The 21,870-nt window shown below is 39.0% G+C and overlaps 1 protein-coding gene across 4 annotated transcripts in view; it reads right to left on the minus strand.

Moving 5' to 3' along the window:
- Positions 1 to 2,735: 2,735 nt before the first annotated feature.
- Positions 2,736 to 21,870, minus strand: part of MET (MET proto-oncogene, receptor tyrosine kinase) — a 117,117-nt gene continuing 97,982 nt past the window's right edge. For all 4 annotated transcript variants that reach the window (XM_069587943.1, XM_069587945.1, XM_069587942.1 and 1 more), the window contains 6 exons: positions 20,052 to 20,132; positions 17,975 to 18,156; positions 15,048 to 15,157; positions 13,673 to 13,838; positions 5,094 to 5,230; positions 2,736 to 4,988 (listed from right to left, as the gene is read on the minus strand). In XM_069587943.1, coding sequence (XP_069444044.1) covers positions 4,772 to 4,988; positions 5,094 to 5,230; positions 13,673 to 13,838; positions 15,048 to 15,157; positions 17,975 to 18,156; positions 20,052 to 20,132 — 893 coding nt within the window. In that variant the 3' untranslated portion in view covers positions 2,736 to 4,771. The remainder of the gene's footprint in view (positions 4,989 to 5,093; positions 5,231 to 13,672; positions 13,839 to 15,047; positions 15,158 to 17,974; positions 18,157 to 20,051; positions 20,133 to 21,870) is intronic.

A 21,870-nucleotide genomic window follows, 5' to 3' on the forward strand; every position in this document is an offset into this window, starting at 1 on the left:
GTGGGACTATATAAAATTTAAAAGTTTCTGCACAGCAAAGGATACCATCAACAAAAGGGAAAGTCAAACTACTGAATGGGAGAAAATGTCCTCAGATCCAAAATATATAAGGAACTCTCAGCAAAATAATAATCCAATTAAAAATTAGGCAGAATATCTGAATAGACATTTTTCCAAAGATGATGTATAGATGGTCAACATGTACATGAAAATATGCTCAACATCACCAATCATTAGGGTAATGCAAATCAAAACCCCAATGACATGTCAGCTCACACCTGTTGGGATGGCTATTTATCAAAAAGACAAGAGGGGGAAAAGGCAAGAGAAAACAAATGCTGATGAGGATGTTGAGAACAAGGAACCCTTGTGCCCTACTGGGAATGTAAATTAATGCAGCCACTACAGAGAATAGTATGGGAGTTCCTAAAAAAAATTAAAAAGATAAAACTTGCATACAATCCAACAACTCCACTTTTGGACATTTATCTGAAGAAAATGAAAATTCTAACTCAAAAAAGATATATGCACTCTCATGTTCACTGCAGCATTATTTATAATAGCCAAGGCATGGAAACAATCTAAATATCTATTGGTGGGATGAATGGACAAAGAAAATTACATATATATAGATATAGTGTTACATGTTAGTCACTCAGTCGTATTTGATGCTTTGTGACTTATGAACTGTAGCCTGCCAGGCTCCTCTGTCCATGGAATTCTCTAGGCAAGAATGCTAGAGTAGGTTGCCATTTCCTTCTCCAGGGAATCTTCGAGACCCAGGGATTGAACCTGGGTGTCCTGCATTGCAGGCAGATTCTTTACCATTTGAGTCACCAGGGAAGCCCATATAAAATTTATCCATAAAAAGAAGGAAATCTTGCCATTTGCTACAACCTGTATGGACCTTGATGACACTGTGCTAAGTAAAATAAGTCAGACTCACTTATATGTGGAATCTAAAAGGAACAAACCGTCAAAACACCCAAAACCAAATCACAAGATAACCCCACAAAAAATGCTCATAGATACAGAAAACAGATTGGTGATAGCCAGAGGGGATAAAACAGAGAAACAGGCCAAGGGGTCAAAAGCTATAAACTCCCAGTATAGACTATGAAGCCTCTTCAAGATGGTTTACAGATCTAAGAAAACACAATTCTAATAGTCACTGTGTAATATTGTCTCTTCAATTAAATTTCTTGGGGTGGGAGAGTGTTTATTTGTATTCCCATTACCTAGTTGGCCTGACATATATAGATGTGCATGAAATATTTGAATGAATTAAAAATTAATTTCTTTTACATGTTACTTTTTTTCCTTAACTAAACTGGGTAAATTAACAAAGCAAGATGCCAGCAATTAAACATTTAATGTACTTGTTCAGGTTTTCTATCTCTTCAACATATTTCTCTAAGGAGGTGACCTCTTGTGTAGGTCAGAGAGCAAAAACATAATTGATGCCTACACTGTGGAATAAAAAAATCTTGTGACAATTAAAAATTCAGAGTACCCAGCAAAACTCTACAAAGGGATATCTTTTTATCCCTCTCTCCCTAGAAAGGTTCTCTTCCAACCCCCATGCTGGTGATTCACCAAATATCATGGGACTTGCATATGCAACTTTGTTATCTGTGGTGGCTTAAAGTGACTGACTGAGGACAAGAAAATCCTGTTTCAGTTGAGCAATTGTTTGAAAATCTGCTAAGTGCCAGATACTTGGGATGTAAGGATGACAAGTTCTCTTTCGGGGCTATGTGGTCTGACAACGTCCTATGGAAATGCATCTCTTGGCAGAGAAGGAGTCTGACTGGGTATGGGCATTAAATTATATCACTAAAGAATCAGCCCCCACCACACTTTGTAGGCACTGGTTTAAACCTGGACCTTTTTCTTTAAAAAAAAAAAAACAGATTGCCCCAAGACTTAGATGACTGAAATTTCACCTCTGAATTCCTTTACCATTACAACAATACTCACAGATAAAACCTGAAGATAGTTTCGCTAGTTCCTGGGGACACCTGAAGAGTGGGAACTCTCAATGAAAAGTGAGGTTTTACAGAGCGTTAAGAAGTTCTCTCTCCTCCAACACCCAACTGGGTATCTCTGTGCCAACTGCAGGTTGCAGTTCCATTGTCATATCTTCTGGTACAAGGATGCACCTTGCTGGAGAAGAGCATCAAGCTGAAGGAGGGACCAGGTGCTCTGGCAGCTCAAAGACTGTTAGGGAAATGCTAGGAAATGCAGCAGGTCAGGGGAAACACCGTTAAGAAAGGCAGAGACTTCCTGAAACTTAGGGATGCAAATTCTTTTAGGTAAGGATGCATTAACTTGTGGAGAAGGCAATGGCGATCCACTCCAGCACTCTTGCCTGGAAAATCCCATGGACGGAGGAGCCTGGTGGGCTGCAGTCCAATGGGGTCTCTAAGAGTCGGACATGACTGAGCGACTTCACTTTCACTTTTCACTTTCCTGTGTAGGAGAAGGAAATGGCAACCCACTCCAGTGTTCTTGCCTGGAGAATCCCAGGGACGGGAGCCTGGTGGGCTGCCGTCTATGGGGTCGCACAGAGTTGGACACAACTGAGGCAGCTTAGCAGCAGCAGCAGCAGCATTAACTTGACTAACAACACTCTTCTAATGGATGACTTGATGTAGCCAGGGGAAATCAATCTTAGGCTTCCCCTGTCCTTATGTAAATGGGCAGGTAATCAAGCATGACTAACAATAACCAACTTTCAGTATACAAGACGATACATCACTTTAATTGTATGATTTATCCGAACAACAACTATTAACATACAAAGTACCATTCAGCTCAACTGCAGGTATAGGCAGTGACAAGTATCTAATTCTTAGAAGAATCACTTAACTCCCACAGTCTGTCCAAACATATTAACCAAAGGACACGTTTATAAATAGCAAACATGAAATTCACATTGTAGCTTTTTCAAGCATATATACAGGTGTGCAGTCTTGTTGATGAGTTGTTTCCATAAGCTCTATTCTTGATGTATTCATTCTCCTGACATTAGTAGAAACGTTTTTTTTTTCTGCAGAGCAGATTTTTTCTTCTTCATCCATTATTTACAATATTCTATAATTAGTATCACTCTATACACTTCTGAAATAATAATATTTGAACTGGAATATCTCTGCAGTACAATTCCTTGGGTCTTCTGGTAAGTTCCACCACTGTCAAAGAACTTTCAGTTGTAATCACTGTCTCACAAAAAGAGCTTAAAACTCTACTATTGGGTTTTAGCTCAACTCTACTATAAACACACCCTCTTTATAGCTTGCTGTGTTAACCCTTGGCTTCAAGTCCTGGTGACGTAATGAGGGTGGGGAGTTCTGGCAGTCAGTACATTTCCTTATCACTTATTCACAGCCATTTAAAATCATGCTGTTATTAATCCAAGTTCGACATACCTTTTCTGAAATGTTCACAGTGCAGTATTTTTGTGGCCTAACAAAAGTTTTCTCACATCATTAAAAATAAACCTTTTTATAAAAATATAATACTTTAAATGTTTACATCAACAAAACCAGTTTGAGTATCCTGTGCCACATGCATTATACAGTAGTAAGCACAAAATCCCACAGAACAAAACATCACAAAAGTCCTGACCAGAGTAACTGTTCATCCAGGCGAAATGGTCAGAACTTTCAATCAACATATTTTTTTTCCCTAAAATATGTTTTGCGTAATAACACATAATGTTCTAATACAAAACTGGATTCCCCTGATTTGGTTGTTTCCAATTGTTTGTGGGGTGGAAAGCTGCCACCTGACAAAGAGGCTGATATTTCCAGTCCATTGATTCTTTCCAAGGCTCTACATATAAGCCATGATAGGAACCAATAATGCTTTTAGTCAGAGGTATTCTGCTTTAAAAACATGCTGAGTTACCTTTAAAAACAACCGTCATCACAAATTACTTGTTTTATTTTCAGAATTGTCATTAAAAAAAAGACAAAACTTCTAAGTGTCCACATCCAGATTAGCAAAGTATCATTCTTAAACAGTTGATTTTTAAATGGCAAATATTTCATTGTGACTAAGCTATTTTATGAAAACCTTAATGTTGTTTATGTACAATATGTAAATATTCCTATAAAGTTATAAACATATTTCATGTCCTGCTGTTTTGAAATGTTGACTGTATTGATTATGGATAGTTCTCCAATAAAAGGAATGTGTAGACAAAAATTTAAAAGGGAATGTCTACCTAATGGGCAAATGACAACATCGGTAATAAAAAAATGTGTTTTTCATACAACACATAAGTTCTTTGAAACATTTTAATTCTAAATGAGTGGTTTGGTCCCAGGGCTGCCATGCTCTGTTGGGACATTACCATTTCTTTTGAATTTTCTGTCATTAAGAAGTCTTCAAAATGCATTGCTTCAGTTCCCCATATGAAATCAAGTGGGATCTTGATTTTAAAAAATTTCAACCCAGCATTTGGGTTTTGGCCTGAATGTGACAGAAGCATTATCACAGCTGCAGGATTGCTGTTGGTTACTGGCCTGCGAGACCAAGCTGCTTGCTCTGATGCTTTGTCAGATGAGAAATTCTGTAGAATCCAGTCATTTTAATAACAATATAAGGTCCTGTAATAGTGCAATCTTGGCAAAAGCAAAAAGTACCTGGTGGCCTTTCAGTGGCCAGGCAGTGAAAAGAACGTTGGACAAAGGGTGGACTGTTGTTCAGGCAGTTCAGTGAGGCTTCTCAGAAGGGGACTCGGCGGCACAGGTGCCTCCATCCATCATGTGTCATCATCATCCTCGCCACTGACATTCTCTTGTGATGACAACAGAGAAGGATATGGGGCAACACATCTGACGTTCACGTAAGTAGCATTCACATGGACATAGTGCTCCCCAATGAAAGCGGAGAATATCGCGGCTATCCTGGAGACCAGTTCAGAAAAGGATGGGCGCAATTCAGCTTTAGGGTGCCAGCATTTCAGCATCACTTCATACCTGTTTCAAAAAGGATACAATGCTGTGAGGACTCTGAAGGCAAGCACTTCTGCAAAAGTAAAGAACATAAGAGCTATAGAAGATGCTGCTGGAATTCTTACTTACAAGGGATCTGGGCAGTATTCAGGTTGTAGGAGCCTTCTTCCTTGCAACAAGTAAACTGTTATGTCAAAGGTGTTGACGTCAGGATAAGGTGGTGCTCCTCTTGTCATCAGTTCCCAGAGGAGCACGCCAAAGGACCACTGGTCAAACAAGGGAAGGGAGAATCCAGGTAAGGGAAGAGTGGCCGCACAAATATGAAAGGTGATCAGCAGGTCTTCATGATAAAACTTGGTTTAGTATTCAATACTATTGCTGTTTTAGGCAAAGTTTTCTTTGAAGACAATTAGTAACTTATAAGTTTATGACTTGTTTAAGCCAGAATTAGAATTTAGATTACAAGTAAATGTAAAGTTTTCAAAAAGGATGCCTGAAGTCCACATGAGGATTACAATTTCATCAGTAGTTAGCACAGTGCATTTTCCAAGCTCTTTCCTATGGAGTCAAAGCATTAACATGTTTCTATCCTTCTTTATTCAATGGCTTCATTACAGTTTTAGACTATTAGTAAAAAAAGAGAAGACAAGGCTTCCAAAATTTAAATCTGTGGGATTTCCAAATGAACGGAAACACTCCTTAAGAAATGTAACCATATCTAAAATTTAATGTTAAAAGGTCTAAGTCAGTAAAAGTAAAAATCTATATTAAAAATCAGAAGTAATAAGACTGCTTAGCATCAAGGCTCTTGAATGAAAATGAATTTCAATAAAATAACTATATTTTGAAAATGTTATAGGAGGAAATTAATATAAAACAGCTGTAACAGTACTTTATAGGATGATCACAAGGACACAGAGAGGTTGACTGATTTGCTAAAAATTCCTCAATAAATCTGAATTCACACAGGGATAAACATTTCAGAGTTCATGACTCTTGGGTTTTGCTTGGTCTACCAAACTTCACTAGATACGCAGTTTCTTGATTTAGAGCACTCTCCTTGGAATAGATCAGGTCATGCATGTTATCTCACCCTGGACATGTGCCAAGGTGAGAATGACACAGTGAGAGTAAGTCAACATGTGTGGGTCACCCCCCGGGCAGAGGACCCAGGAAGTCAGTTCTCTCACAACACTTCCAAGACACTTGCACACAGCAGCACATGGGGGCAGAAATGGGGCCCTGAGGAAAAAGAAGCTTGGAGGGGAAAGATAATACAGCGCAGACATGAAGAGCAGGAAAACATAAAACTGAGATGCAAGTGTGGCTCATAACTCAGCAAGGAGACTAAAGCACGTGTTTCTGAAAGGAAGCAAGCAGGTAGACATTGTAGTTGCTGATACAAATCTCCATGAATGACTTTTTCCTTTCGCCCAAGTTCAAGAATGCTTTAAGGCCACTGACTTCCTTGATCCAAATAGAGAAAACAAACTCCTTGGGTGGGTGGGTCGGGGGAGGCGGGGCAGGGTACTAGATACATTTGCTGTCTTCTGGAGCCTTTCAAAGTTTTCAAAGCCTCAAAATCTTCTGAGTCACTTCTGATGACACCACTGCGTTAAGTCCCAGAATTTGCATTAGAATTAAATCAATTTAACAAGTATCTATTTACCCTTGAGGGCTTCCCACGAGGCGTGGCACTAGAGGTAAAGAACTGGCCTGCCGATGCAGGAGACATACACAGGTTCAGTCCCTTCGTTGGGAAGATTCCCTGGAGAAGGAAATGGCAACCCACTCCAGTATTCTTGCCTGGAGAATCCCATGGACAGAGGAGCCTGGCGGGCTACAGTCCATAGGGTCACAAAGAGTTGGATACGACAAACGTGACTTAGCACACACTGACCTTTGATGATGCATAGGTAGGTTACTGTCCAAGTTACTGGACAGGCCCTGAGGCTGATTTAACAGGGTTAAGAGAATCATGCAATTAGTTATGTAATTAACTGTCACGTAGAACAATAAGATCTAATAACTGCAATATAGAGCAACTGTAGAAAAGAGGTACAGATGTTGTGAAAAGGCAAAGGGATAATAGTGGGGTAACTAAGAGAGGCTTCAGGAAGAAAGTGACAGTATAGTGGGTCCTGAGGAACAGCGAGTGTTTGTTCTGTAGATACATGTATTGTGAGGGCAGAAAGAGTATTCTGGATGAAGGCAGTGGGCCCAGGGGTAAAGGGTAAGACACTCAAACATGTTTTTTTGAACCATAAGGACAACAGGTCACTCTGCTTGATGTGTGGAGCAGATGAAGGGATGAAGGACAGATAAGGTTGAAAGGGGACCGTGTTTTTGAATAAGGTTGAAAGGGGACTGTGTTTTTGAATGTTAATCATGGGTTAAACTGAAATCAATGGGACGTGACTGGGGTTGAGCTCCAGGAGATTCCATCTGTAAACACTGCTTTAAACAAACAGGGGAAGCTCATCCACAATACAGAGACCAGTTAGGACACTTTTGAACGGGGCAGGTGAGGGCTGCTACTGAATACTGGCAACATGGAATCTTATGACTGAACTCTCTCTCTCCCGGGAGAGACTAAACTCTGCTGGGAGAGCGAACTCTCTAATTTGCTCTCCCGAATTAGAGCCGTGGGAGAGAGCATGTGTCATCAAATGAGCTTGGCAGGGGTGGGCATCATGCCTTTTAAAAAAAGATTGTCTTATTTAATCCTTATAACAAGTCTGTAATGTATTTGATTTTGTAGATGTTTCAAGAATGAGGAACTGAAGTTCTGAGAGGCTAACTACTAGTGTGTGATCGACCCTATGGACTGTAGCCCACCAGGCTCCTCCGTCCATGGGATTCTCCAGGCAAGAGTACTGGAGTGGGGTGCCATTGCCTTCTCCGAGTGTGTGATCAGGTCTCCCCCACTGACAGCCTAGGTTATAGGAGGTCTGGAGGCAAATTTGCAAAAACAAGGGAGAAGAGTTGGATAAATTTAGTCCTGTAAGGAATTATAGTGAAAGTTGCTCAGTAGTATTCAACTCTTTGGGACCCTAAGCACTATACAGTCCATGGAGTTCTCCAGGCCAGAATACTGGAGTGGGTAGCCTTTCCATTCTCTCTCTAGGGGATCGTCCCAACCCAGGGATTGAACCCAGGTCTCCCACATTGCAGGTGGATTCTTTACCCAGCTGAGCCACCAGGGAAACCCAAGGAATTGTAGGACTTAGACAACTGGTATCAGAGGAGGATTAGAGAAATCATGGGATAGGAGAGGTGAGAGGAAGGCAGTTTCATCAACAGTCTGGATTCCAAACTCCCCTTAACAGCTTGGACTGACTGGATGGTAGGGGGTGGGGAAGTGAAGGAAGAGACTGATACTGACCAAGAAGAGAGAGTAGGGGTGGGGCATGTGAGGGAGGGATACAGAAGGAGAGAGAGAGAGACAAAGGGGTTGGGGAGGTGTATGATGCCTGTGCATTGATGGAAGCAAGTCAGTTTTAGCTTCAAGACAGGAGAGCACAGTCATTCATGCTTATTGTGTGAATGATCAAGGCTTTCTGAATATCTGAGCACCAGCAGTGAGCTCATCTGAAGAATCTGCCTAATTTTACTAAAGACAAAGCTGAAAGCAGTTATTAGAGGTAAGAGACTGTTATAAGCTATAAAAAGTGACAGGCACATTGCTGCAGCAATCAAATAATAGATAAAGCCAAATCTGAGCATTCAAAAAAGCAATTATCCTTCAATAAAAAATAAATTAAAAAAGTAAACTGAGATATAATACCCTTATAAAAAAGCATAACTGATTTAAAAATGGATTAATTGATAAAATTTAGCAACTGGTAGGTTGATAATCTTTTCAGTAAAACTGAAAACTTCTGCTCTTTGAAAGATACAATTAAAAATGCAAGCCACAGACTAAAAAGTATTATTTGTAAGAACACATATCTGATAACATGTACCTATAACCAGAATACATAATGAACTCTTAAAAATAAAATAAAAAATAACCCAGTTTTAAAAACACTAGAAAATAGAATACATATGATCCAGCAAGCCTACTTATGTGAAATAAACCAGTTACAAAAAGACAAATACTATATGATTCCACTTATAATGAAGTATCTAAAATAGTCAAACTCTTAGAAAGTAGAATGGTGGTTGCCAGAGATGCTGGGGGAGGGAGAAATGGGGAGCTGTTCAGTGGATATAGAGTTTCAGTTTTGCAAGTTCTAGAAATCAGTTGCATAGCACTGTGCACATAGTCAACTGTACTGTACAATACACTTAAAATGGTTAAGACAGTAAACTTTATGTTTTTTATCATAATAAAAAAAGAATAACCGTGGATACATTGATACTATTGATCCTCTCAAATGCATTATGCTATGTGAAGGAGACAGACTCAAAGGCTATCTACTGTATGATTCCATTTATAGAACATTCCAGAAAAGGTAAAACTACAGAGAGAAAATGGACCAGTGGTTTCCAGGTTTTAGGGTTAGGGCAGGTTATACCATCAAGAGGTGTAAGGAAATTTTCTGGGATGATAGAGCTGTTTCATATCCTGGTTGTGGTGTCATACAACTGATGCAATCTTTAAAACCTAAAGAACTGCACAATTGAAAGGATGAGGAGTTGGTATATTGCACAATGGTGATACCATTAATAGAAATAAAGCAGTGAGGCATTGACAGTTGGCAGGAAAGAACTAGACTTTGAACTCAGTAAATGTGTGTTGCTGATGAAAACATCTAGTAAGAGAGATGCAAAGGTGACTGTTGATGGGAATGGTTGAAACTGTTGAGGGAGGCTGACCCCTTAAGACCAAAATCCTGGGGGACAGTTGTATGTAAGCTGTGAGAGAAGCAAGAGAAGCTGTCAAGGTAAAGAAAACGCAGTCTAAAAGCAGGGGGAAAACAGGATGGTACAGTGGCCGTGAAAACAAAGGAGAAGGAAATTTCAAGAGAAGGACAGCTGACGATATTAAATGCAGCAGAATGATGAAGCAGGATGAGAAAGCCAGTTGGTTGAACGAAGTCAGTACTGACTTCAGTGAAAGCACTTGTACTAAGCACAAACACTATGCAATACTGGATATGAGTAATTACATGTATAGAAGATACTTCAATTGTTGGAAAGGGTTTCAAGGGTATTCAGATTTTAGCTGAACTGCATCTGGGCATTTGTGAGAAAGTAGACCGTTCTACAAACAGGCAAGTTTTTGTCTGTAGGTCTCAACGTAATACAATTTATTATAGGTGCTTGGATATGTTCCATGTCAACATTCAGAAGATTGTGCTGTCCTAGAAATGAAAACCTTATGCAAATGTATAAATCCATCAATAAACATCCAATCAATAACAATTTGTCAAAGCAGCATGGTATGGACTACTCAGGTTCACCCTTTATATAGTGCAGTATAGAGTCTTTCAATGAGAGGGAGAAAGACACAGCACTTTGAATCTATAGAAGCCTGTGTAAATTTCCTAAGCATCTGAGTGACAGTTGTTTCACAAGAAGTGCTGAACTCCTTGCTGTGCATGTGTATTTTTGTGGAGATAGTGGTGAGTGGTACAGGACCATCAAAAAGCTCAGAATCCCAACTCTTGCCTTGAGCATCCAAAATTTTATCAGACTTGTCTTAATAACTTTGCTTAGGTATGATTTATATGTCATAAAATTTGCCACCTGTAAGTATATAGTCAATGATATTTATATATAGTAGTGCAGCTATCATCACAATTCAGTTTTAGATCAATTCCAACATCCCAGAAACTTCCCTCATGCCTGTTGGTAGTCAATCTTTGCTTCTACCCTCAGCCCCAGGCAACCACTGATCTGTTTTCTGTCTCAATTTTTTGCCCCTTTCTAGAAATTTCATATAAATGGAATTACTCAATGTGTAATAATTTTGAGTCTGCCTTCTTTCACCTGACATAATGTTTTTGAGGTTTATCCACATTGTAGCATGAATCAGTGGTTCTTTCTCATTACTGAACAGCATTATTCTGTTGTATAGTTATACCATGCTTTACATCCCCATTTCCCAGTTGATGGACATCAAAATTGCTCCTGGTTTTTTGACTACTATGAATAACACTGCTGTGAGCATTCATGAGCAAGTCTTTGTGTGGGCATATGTTTTCATGTGCTTATTAGCTAGGTATTCATACATCTCCTCGGTAAAATGTCTATTCAAATCTTCTGCCTATTTTTAAAAAATGGGTTATTTTGTCTTCTTATTGAGTTCTAAGAGTTGGTTCTCCTTCCTAGCGGTAGTCAAGTCTAGATGAAATGTACATGCTTTCAGGATGGGTTAATTCTCCTTACCTGATGCCTTTACCTGTCACCATCACTAATGTTTTCTCAGCCTACCTCTCTAGCACCTTTTTATTTCCTCTTTTTCACAATCTTTCAGGCTAAAAATCCAAATAAGCTCTAGCATGGACTATCACATCTACTTACCAATCTTAACCACCCTGAAGTCCCATTCCTCCACTATGTCCTATGATACATGTGTTCACTGAAAACAGGCTCTCAGTCACCCTCAGCTTATTCTCTAATGACTCCTCCACTTCCTCAGGAACTGAAACTCTGCTTTCACTTAAAGACCACAACGTCTTCAAAACTCTTCCCAATAGAGGCCACACCTCTCTCTCTTGCTGACTCTCAGGGAGGAGGGTAGACAACTTCTCACCTCCCAAAGCCGAACGCAGATCCCCATCCCTTGCTATATCTTAATAGCTGCCAATCCTTTCTCTTTTGCAATCTATGTCCTCCATTAATGCTATTTTCTTCCCATCTTGTTTGCTAATGTCACTAGTTAATGCTTTTCTTGTTTTTGGTTGTTATCCTCAAGGACTGAGACATTGCTGTTTTCCTATCTCCACATATCATAATCCTCTTGATTTATGAAAGGCAAATAGAATATTCCATTTAACACCCAGGTTCCTCTGCACACTCCAGACCAAATCATTCAGGTTCCAAGACCCTTCTTGTGCTCTGAGTAGCAGGAGCCTCTGCTGACCACATCCCATTTCTTCATGACACTTTTTCTTCCTCTGGGTCTCCCACCTTTCTGCTTTTCTCCTTCATGGCATGTATGTAGGTTCCTCTGAATAATTGTATTGGAGTCTCAAAAGTCTATTTCCAGCCATGACCTCTGCTATGGACTGAATTGTGCACCATCCTTTTCAAAATTCATATGTTGAAACTCTAACCCCCAGTGTGATGGTATTTAAAGGGGGAGCCTTTGGGAGAAAACTAGGTTTATATGAGGTCATGAGGATGGGATTAGTGTCCTTATAAGACGAGACCCAAAGAGCTTACTCTTGCTCTCTCCCCAGCACAAGGCATAGTGAGAAGGTGACCATGTGCTTGCATCACCAGAATTTGACCACACTGGAATCCCCATTTCCCACTTTCAGCCACTAGAACTGTGAAAAGTAAATGTCTGCTGTGTAAGCCACCCAGTGTATGGTGTTCAGACAACCAAACTGTTTGTACAAGCTGCAGATCCACACTTCCAGGTGCATGAAAGACACTTCTGCCTGTGTGTCCTACTCCCAAGTCAAACTCAGCATGCGCAAGGCACGATTGATATTTTTCCTCTGAAACTGGCTTTTGTGCCTCTATCTCACATAATTGTAACTGCACTAGTATACAACTTCGCTCAGCTATGACTTTCATCAATTTCTTGCTAAATACTGTTGTTTCTATCTCTGACATGCCTTCTCTTCCATCTTTTCTGTTTTCACAGTATGTTATTTCATATTCTACCTCTCACTTTGTCTTCCTGTGTCTACTCCTCTCAAAACATTTTACAGAACGAAGAAAGGCTATAGTGTAATCTGATTACATTTTAATGTTTCCACATGGCCAGAGAATAAATTCCAGACTCCCTGGTTTGCTTTCCAAGGATCTCTATGATCTACTATGAAAATATTTTTCTCAGTTTATTCTTGTAACTTCCCTCTGTGCCTGCTATTTTTTGCCAAATCACCACTGCTTATTGTTTGCTTAGAACTTTAAAGACGTGTATACTTTTCTGCCCCTTTATCTCACCTGGACTGGCATTTTTTATTTCACTGTCCATTCCGTCATCCTTACTTTAAAGCCCATTTCAAGAATCACCTTCTCCACCAGGTGAAAGGGCACTATGGTAGATTTGGCTGCCCAGGTGAGTGTCTTCCCCACCCTCAGAGCTCTGTTGCACGCCCTCAGATGCTTGTTCTGTGAGAGGAGGATGACCTTTGCAGATAAAGGGGGGCTAGGCAAAGGGATAATGTCTTCCCTGCTAGATATGCCTCAGGGACAGCTTCCAGGTTTCTCTAGGTAGAATTTTTCTGCCCTTGAGTTACGAGTGACTAGATTAATCCCAGTCTACTTTGTGTGAGTTAGTGATGAACAGGCTCCCCTCTCCTGCTGAACAAAGCTCCTGGAGGGCAGGGCTTACACCCGGTTCCCAAGGACCTAACATGCTGTTCTGCTGGACATTTATTCAAACATTTTTTGAATAAATGAATGAATTTATGAGGCCATAGTATGGGTAGTTGTTAGATAATCAAGTCCGTTTTTACTTATTAAAAAAGCTGAAATAATGGTGGTGAAGATTTCTCTTAAAAAAAAATTAAGTTCCCATAAAATTACTAAAAAAGTTGGATATGAAAGTAAAGAGGAGGTTGAGGTGATGAATACATTACCACATCTGACTTGGTGGTAAATTTCTGAGTCTGCAGGCTTTCTAAAGCCATCCATTTCACTGGCAGTTTTGCACCTGTTTTGTTGTGTACGCTATAGTATTCCTTATCATACACGTCTCTGGCAAGACCAAAATCAGCAACCTTGACGGTGAATTTTTCATCCAGCCTACAGAAAAAACAAAAATTATTACCGGTGGCTAAAAGAGAATAATTTACAGTGATTCTGGATCTCTACTGATTAGAACAAGCATCTTCAGTATTTGAAATCCATAATTTCTGCAGGAAGGGCTTCATCTGGCCTGTATTGACTAGTGCTAAATCACAATGGAATCCTTGAATAAAAATGCTTGACATTTACATTTCAAATTCAACAGGCCAAGGGAAGAGATTGTGAATGATGTGGCATAAGAAAATCTTTTTTGCTTTAATGTAGATCTGGAGAAGTAGCAAAATTGGCCACCCTCCCAGCTTTCTTTGGTTGCTAAATTGAGTATGCCAACTGACTACCCAAAGCAATCAGTCATTACCACTTGTCAACTTATTAGCAATACTTAGTTTTATGGGGGAGATATGACAGGGGACTGTTATTTCATTTTTTCCTTCTCAAAGGGCTAGGCTAGTACATACAATTCTTTTTATCAGTGAGGTAATAGAGAAAACAGATACACAGTAAAGCATCTAGGAAAATATCAAGGTTCCAGGAAAATCAATTCTTCTATCTGAGGCTATGTATCCTTTGTTTAAGATGGCTTTTATGTTGTCACATTGACCAAAACCAAGGTAGAAAATTAATAGCACAGTTCTTTCATTCACACATACCATTAAGTCATGAATCAGTGCTACGGAAGGGAAAGCACTGAATCAATTACAAACTGTTGACTGTTGTATTATACAGCCGAGGCAGCCAGACACAAATAAACCTCTTTGTATATTCATTCTCAAATACCATTTTTGGTAGGGTTTCTGCAGGCTGACTTCAAATCCACTCTTGGGAAGTTACAATATGTTGGTATTTGTGTTACCAGCCCCTCTCTGTTTCACTGTAAAATGCTGCAGATCGAATTGTCCCTTCCAAACACTAATGCAGTGTGAAACCACAACACTGGGGGCTATGGGCGGGAAGGAAAAAGAAAAGCTAGAGCGCACAACAGCTGTTTAAGACCCCCCTCTGGAGAATTCCTTTTAAATTCTGTTTGATAAAGCCTGAAAGCCCCCACCTACATACCCAGTGCTTACACATCGATTTAGAACTGTGACGAAAATAAAGGACTTTTACATGAGAAGAGAAAACATCCTCACTAGCCTTGAAGAGTGGGCAACAGGTTCCTCCCTGTCACTTAATTTGGACTGCAGGCACAGAGATTCTTATACTTACATACAGTTTCTTGCAGCCAAGTCTCTGTGGACAAACTTTTTGCTTGCAAGATATTCCATGCCTTTGGCTACTTGAAGACCAAAGCCAATAAGATCTTTTACAGTTGGGTTCTGTAATCAAAGAGAATTGGAAACCCATAAACTAATAAGCATTTACTGTTCTAGCTATGGTTTTAGAATTCTGAAATATTGATAAGAATTACCTTATCAGTTTCTTATCAACAGCAAAGAATTACCTATTTCAAATAATAATTTGTTTCCTGTTGATAATCATCATTTACTTAGTATCTGTTATTTGCAAAATACCATGTTAGAGGTTTTTTATAAATTTTGGGTAATCCTTATACCCTCACTTCTGTCCATTTTCCAGATGGGGAACTGGAGTTGTTTTAAAATGTGGAGTTTATTATTATTCAGGTATGGTACAGCCAGCAGATGGGAACAAAGGCCATCAAAAAGACTGTTACTCACAATTCCCAAGAGGAGGAGGCATGGCATGTCATGCAAGGCCACACAGGGAAGCACCAGGGTTGGTTAGGAGGCAGAGGAAACAAGGGGAAAGAGCCTTTATGGTGATTTCTGTGGGAGGGAACGGGTGAGGCAGAGGAAGCAGCTTAGAATCAGCTGGTTTGAATAATTTCAGTGGGTCTGGGGTGTAAGGACTGGCTCTAGAAGTCTGGTAACTGGTCTTGAAGTGATGAGGGCAGGTAGATGGTGGCTCAGGGTATTGGCACCCTTTAAAGGAGGTGGTTGGGGTATGGGCTCTGGAGTGGTTGGTTTAGTGATGAAAGGCATACTCTCTGAAGGTGAGCTGCTTAATACCTCTGGGAATTTGCCAGTCCTGTGGGAAGTGGGGAAAGCAGTCCTTCCAGGGTCAGCAGGTCTCCAGAAATACATGGTTAATACAAGAAGCTTTGAGAAAAATAAATCACTCTAAACCTCTAAGATGGTAAGTTGTGGAGTTAGGATTTTAGCCTATATCTGTTAAGACTCCAAAGCTTATGCTGTAGTGAAATCAATCATATTAGATGCCCTCCTACTGGTACTGAAGCAACAGTGGCCTGAACCCACACAGAAAATAGGAGATCTCATTCTCCATATGTTCAACCCACAAACTTGGAAGGACAGCATAATGGCTTTAGTAACTATAAGAACTGTATCTGAAGTCACCCAGATGTCACTGCAGTACCTGGTCATCAGGAACAGGATAACTCTTCTTCAGCAGCTCACAGTTTGTGAGCTAAAGAGGCAGCCAGTGGGGACCCTATAAGGAGGGCTACAGCCTCCCTTAATGCACCCAGCATGTAGAGAGGCCATTTCCTGTGTTTTTGGCCTCTCTTTAAGATATATCTGTTAGTGGTTGTAATAAGTACAGACTCCTTGGACTATAAAGGCAATGGTACTTTGTAAGGTAAATTCACCTTATTTGCAAAAATTCAGAGCTACAGAGTATTCTCTTTTGACTGAATGCAAAATATTTCTTTACTATTCTAGAGCTCATTTCTCTAAGAATCTGATCCCATGTTTATGAAGTTGTTTTGATCAAGAGTAAAGCTACTCCATAACGTCTAAAGAGGTCTGTTCACAGAAGCCAAAAAGCAGCCTGGGGCCATCTGTGACTTCAGTTCTGGAGACTTCTTCTTCCCTCCCTACTCCTGGTCTAGCCATTGTTTGCTCAGCCTTTTTGGAACTAGCATAAATGTCACTAACAAAACTGTCATTTGGAAACATCTAAGAATCTCTTTTGTAACCCTGAACTCATTCATTTAGCAGATAGCTCCTGAAAGTCTATGTACTTAACTCTATTTTAGGTGTTGGAGCCACAGTAGTGAACAATATACACACAAAATTACCTACCCTCATGTACTTGTACTCTAATAAGATATGTGTGTATGCGTTTGTATATACACACATATATACATATACACAACTATCATTTATTTATTACCTAGCAGAGTACTGTTCAATAGAAATATGAGACAAGCCACATATGTAGTTGAAATTTTTCTAGTAGTCTCATTAAAGAATTAAAAAGAAACAAGCAAAAATTATTTTCACAGTATGTTTTTCAACCCACATATCCAAAATAATATCATTTTAACATGTAATCAGTATAAACAATTACTGACGAGATATTTTACCTTCTTTTTTTTTATACTAAATATTGAAAACCTGGGATGTATTCTACACCTACAGCAAATCTCAATTTATACTAGTCACATTTCATGTGTGGCTTATGGCCACAGTTTTGGACAATTTAGGCCTCAGTATCATATGAGGGTGTGATGGATAAAAACAAAGCAGGGGAGACGAGAAAGAAAGAAGGCATGAGAGTGCCGTGGTCAGCTGCAATTTTAGACAAGTTGGGGAAGCTTTATTTTGAAGATGACATTAGGGCAGAAAGCTGAAATTAATAACCAAGTGAGACATGTGGATATTTTGGAGAAGAGTAGTCTAGGTAGAGAGACTAAGAAGTGCAAAGGTCCTGAGGTGGAAGAGTGGGCAGCAACTTTGAAGAATAGTGAGATTCATTCATAATTAATTTTCAATGTATTTCCTTCTAAGGTTAAAACTGCCTTTGGGCTGAGGCTCATTCTGGCTCTACGTCTCCTGTGCGGTGCTTTTTGTGGTGTATAGTAGGCATTGAAAGATGTGTACCTGTCTGGGGGATGGCAGAGCAAGGCTGCCTGCAGGGCAGGTAAGAATCACTGTCCCCAGAAACCCTTCTATGTATCACTATCTTCCCACTAGGACAGAGGATTTTGAGAAACCAGAGAACTGAATGGGCCTCTGTCCATTTGAACGGTGTCAATGTTTCACATGGGTTTCTTTGGCTAAAAATTTTAAAAAGGTTCAAAATAGCACATTTTGGAAGGCTGGCTGGCTTAAGGCTAGTTCATGAGTTAGTAAGCTTGGCAATATACTTACATGAGTCTCATTTCTAATGAAATTTCGAAGATCCCCGTGTTTCATGTATGGTAGGACCACCAGTGGAGACCCCTCACTTCGAAGGCAGATTCCCAAAAGCGAGAGAACATTGGGATGACTAAAATCTTTCATGATGATTCCCTCAGTCAGAAATTGGGAAACTTCTCCTATGTCAGTGATTCCTGAGAAGGCCAGCAGTGGAGACATTAACTTCATTACAGGGACAATGATTACTTCATCAGGTTCAGGGAGAGAAGCACAGAATATAAAACCACTGGACTACATCTTGCCCTGATGCCTCATCCTCAGAGTGCTTTTTACAATACAACTGAGTGAATGATGTCACCTGTGCTGCACTTTTGAGTGACCACCTGCCCTTGGTTTTGAAAGAGTCTAGCACGGCATGGGTTGGCAAACTTTTCTGTAAAGGACAAGATAGTAAATATTTTTGGCTTTTTAAGCCACATGGTCTCTGTTGCAAATACATAACTCTTGCCATTGCAGTGCAAAGGCAGCCACTAGTGGCTGAGTCTTGAAAAACTGTTTACAAAAACAGGCAGCAGGCCATAGTTTTCCAGTCCCTGGACTAGTAGGATCTGAAGACCAAATGTTGCCTATGCTATCTAAGTAGACTCTTTTGTTATAATAGTTTCCAAATAGAGATCCCAAGGGCCTGATATTAGTCAGCACTAATGAAGAGTTAACAACCTTTAATTTATTAATCTGATTAGTATCAGTGTCAGTGATGATACTCTTTTACAAATGGAGTGCATTCCAAGACCTGGACATCCATCTGGACTAAATAGAGATCAACATACACCAGGGACAGAGAAAGATTTCTTGGCAATAGGACTTCTTACTACAACTGGCAGTAGTGCTCTTTACTGAGGCAAATTTATTGACAATTATACTTAATCCATCACAGTTTGTAGTTAGATTTCATATAAATTGTTGCTTTAATTATCTTGTGGTTAGACTTCCAACAAAATGAACCATACAGAACACTGCTCAGCATGCAGATTTATGTTCAAAAAGGCTGAAATATTTCTGTTGATAACATATCTTGTAGGAAAACCTTTCACATATGCATTGAAAACATTAGTTCCAATATACATTTGTAATGTATCTTGTTAACATTTTTTTAGGCTGCCTCAAACTATGAGCAGAAACTTAGAAATGGGGGTAGAAAAGGCAACCACACTGACTTGACATGTGAGACCTGTCAGCAAAGGTGAAGCCAGGCAAACTCTACTATGAGGAGTACGGTGGGTTGTACAAGATAGTAATTCATGCCATAATTATGGCTCTGGGTCATTAACACAGTCTTAGTTTATGTTTGGAAGCATTCCATATTTCTTCTCTCTTTTTTTAAACAGGAAAAAATTCAAACAAAGTTTAATGACACACATACATGGGAAAGACCCAGGAAAACTGAGTAACTCTAGCATTCCCTGCTTCTTAAAGAGTATGCATTCCATTTTAAGCAGATTTTTCTCAACAGTAAATAATACTAAAAATACATATATTCTAGCATTAAAAGGGGGTAAGTATCACTTGCTAAGGAAGTTCATTTAATTAACGGATTATCTCATTCATCAAAAATGTGGATAAATGAGGTATTACCACATTTATAATTTTTCAATTTTCTGCTGTTTTCTCTTGTTTGACTTATTTCATTTTTTATCTTTTTGATGGAAGTTGTGGTTAAAGAAATAATTATAGTAATGCCTCTGGGTACAATGAGTCATTACTACTATATGTGCCAAAATGCTTCCAATAGTTTCCATAAATGTCACTTGCAAAACAAATATTGTAAGCCAAACATATTTAAATGATACTTAGGCTCATCCAAGAATCTCATTTCTCTTTCATTCTTACTTATGAGAGCTCTGAGGGATAATTTCTGAGGAAATATTTCAATAAGAATTTCGATCAAACATTTCAGGATTAGATCCATCGTTCCAGCTAGTTACTGATTTTTCCACAAGGGAAAGTGTAAATTAACATTTTATTATGCACTGTTTATTAGTCTGCAACCACAGAAGTGTACTCCACTGTTAAATAAAAGACAACTTACTATTCAAGGATTTCACAGCACAGTGAATTTTCTTATCATCGTTGTCCAACAAAGTTCCATGATATACACAACCAAAATGTCCTACGTGATAGAGGGAACTTGGTTAGTGCTGCATTAGTTTTATTTGTTTAATATTATTTATTAAGCTTTTCATGATCTTCATTTCTTTTTTGTTTCCTACATGGCAAAAAAGTACATTGTTTCTTATGCTTTTGATTAACAGTACCACTACTTGTGTGTGTTTGTAAAATATGTAGATATATTTTACCCAAAGATAAAAGCAATATGATTATTTAACACATGGTAAAATATTTAGGTGATATAATTGTTATTAGAGGTTAAGATAATAAAGTATTCAATAACAGTGGAACCAGTGAAAACAGGAGTAACATCTGCCTCATATAAGGAATATTATTATTAAGGATCAAAAAATATCTTTTAAATATAAAAACAAAGTTTTATCCACATGAAGAACTACAATAAAATAAGCTCTCTATATTCCAATAAACTGAAATGAAATAAAAATGTCACCATTAGAAATAAGATGAGCATTATAGAATAAGGATTTTCCCCATTAGTCACTGGTTAATATGTAATCCAGGCTGGCAGAAACTGAAAGACAATGGCCTGAATGAAGCAAATTCACTCTGAGTCATTTCAGCCAGTTCTCTCTGGTTTCAGCCACATCACTTTCCCAATGGTAGCCTTTCATCCAGTGGCAGTAATTTTCCCCAGAGGTGCCAAATGCCTGATAGCTGTGTAAGTCATTAAGAAATTCATCCAGCTAGCTAAGACTCCCTGAGTGCCTAGCATGTGAGTGTTGGGCATTAGTCTACCCTCTTGTAATGCAAAGATGAATAAATAAAACCTACACTCTTGAGGGCTCACATTCTCTTGGGGAAAGCATATAAATAAACAATAGTATTCACAGAATCATTCATATTACTACTTTATAAAAGAGATAACTGCCATTTTATCACCTTTCATGATAAAAATACAAAATACTAATTTTAGAATATGTAGAATTAGAACATAATTAGTTTAGTCATACATTCTAAAACTGGTAGTTACTGGGATTTATAGACTGGTGAAAGAACTATGTATTACTCTGATGTGAAAGATGCCTGTTAACAGTGAGGCTGCTATTTGTGAAGGGGAGCATGCTAGGGACTAAAATCTGGAGTATATGATAGAGGAATGTGTTGATGCTATCACAGGAAAATGGGAAGGCCTAGTGAACACATAAGGCCAACTGTCCCTTCAGCCTCCTCTGCATCATGCTGGCTGATGTCTGTGCTATCTCTTGCAGCACATACTGAATAAAAGGATCAGAGGCCATTTGGTATTAAAGGTAAAAGCTTTTTAGAAAAAAAAGGGAACAGTGGAGTTCATTTCCTGGCTTCTGGTTGGTTTCTTTTCCTGCTCAATATTTCCTCCAGTACTGTATATGCTAGCTGTTATTGCTGCTCTGGCTGGCTTAATACAAATATTCATTCCTCTTTGTATAAAGAAATTGGAGTGCATTGTAGAGATGATGTATACTGCTTCAGATCAAGGGAAGGCTATAAATTCCCTGTCTCCTGATGCTGTCCAGCAGTGTACAAACTGCTATAAACCAGGACTTCATAGAGTTAGTCAATATTTTCAGGGTAAAGAAAGACTGGAAGAAGATATGAGTAAAAATATTAGAATTTAATAGAATGATTTTTAGACAGAAGTAAAAGGCACTTTCAAGAAATTATAGTTGTCATTATGAAAAAGGTGAGGAAGGAATGTGATTCATTAGTAAGATGTCTGGGAGATTATCAAGTTGTCTCTA

The sequence above is a fragment of the Ovis canadensis genome, chromosome 4 (assembly GCF_042477335.2).
Source record: "Ovis canadensis isolate MfBH-ARS-UI-01 breed Bighorn chromosome 4, ARS-UI_OviCan_v2, whole genome shotgun sequence".
NCBI lineage: Eukaryota > Metazoa > Chordata > Mammalia > Artiodactyla > Bovidae > Ovis > Ovis canadensis.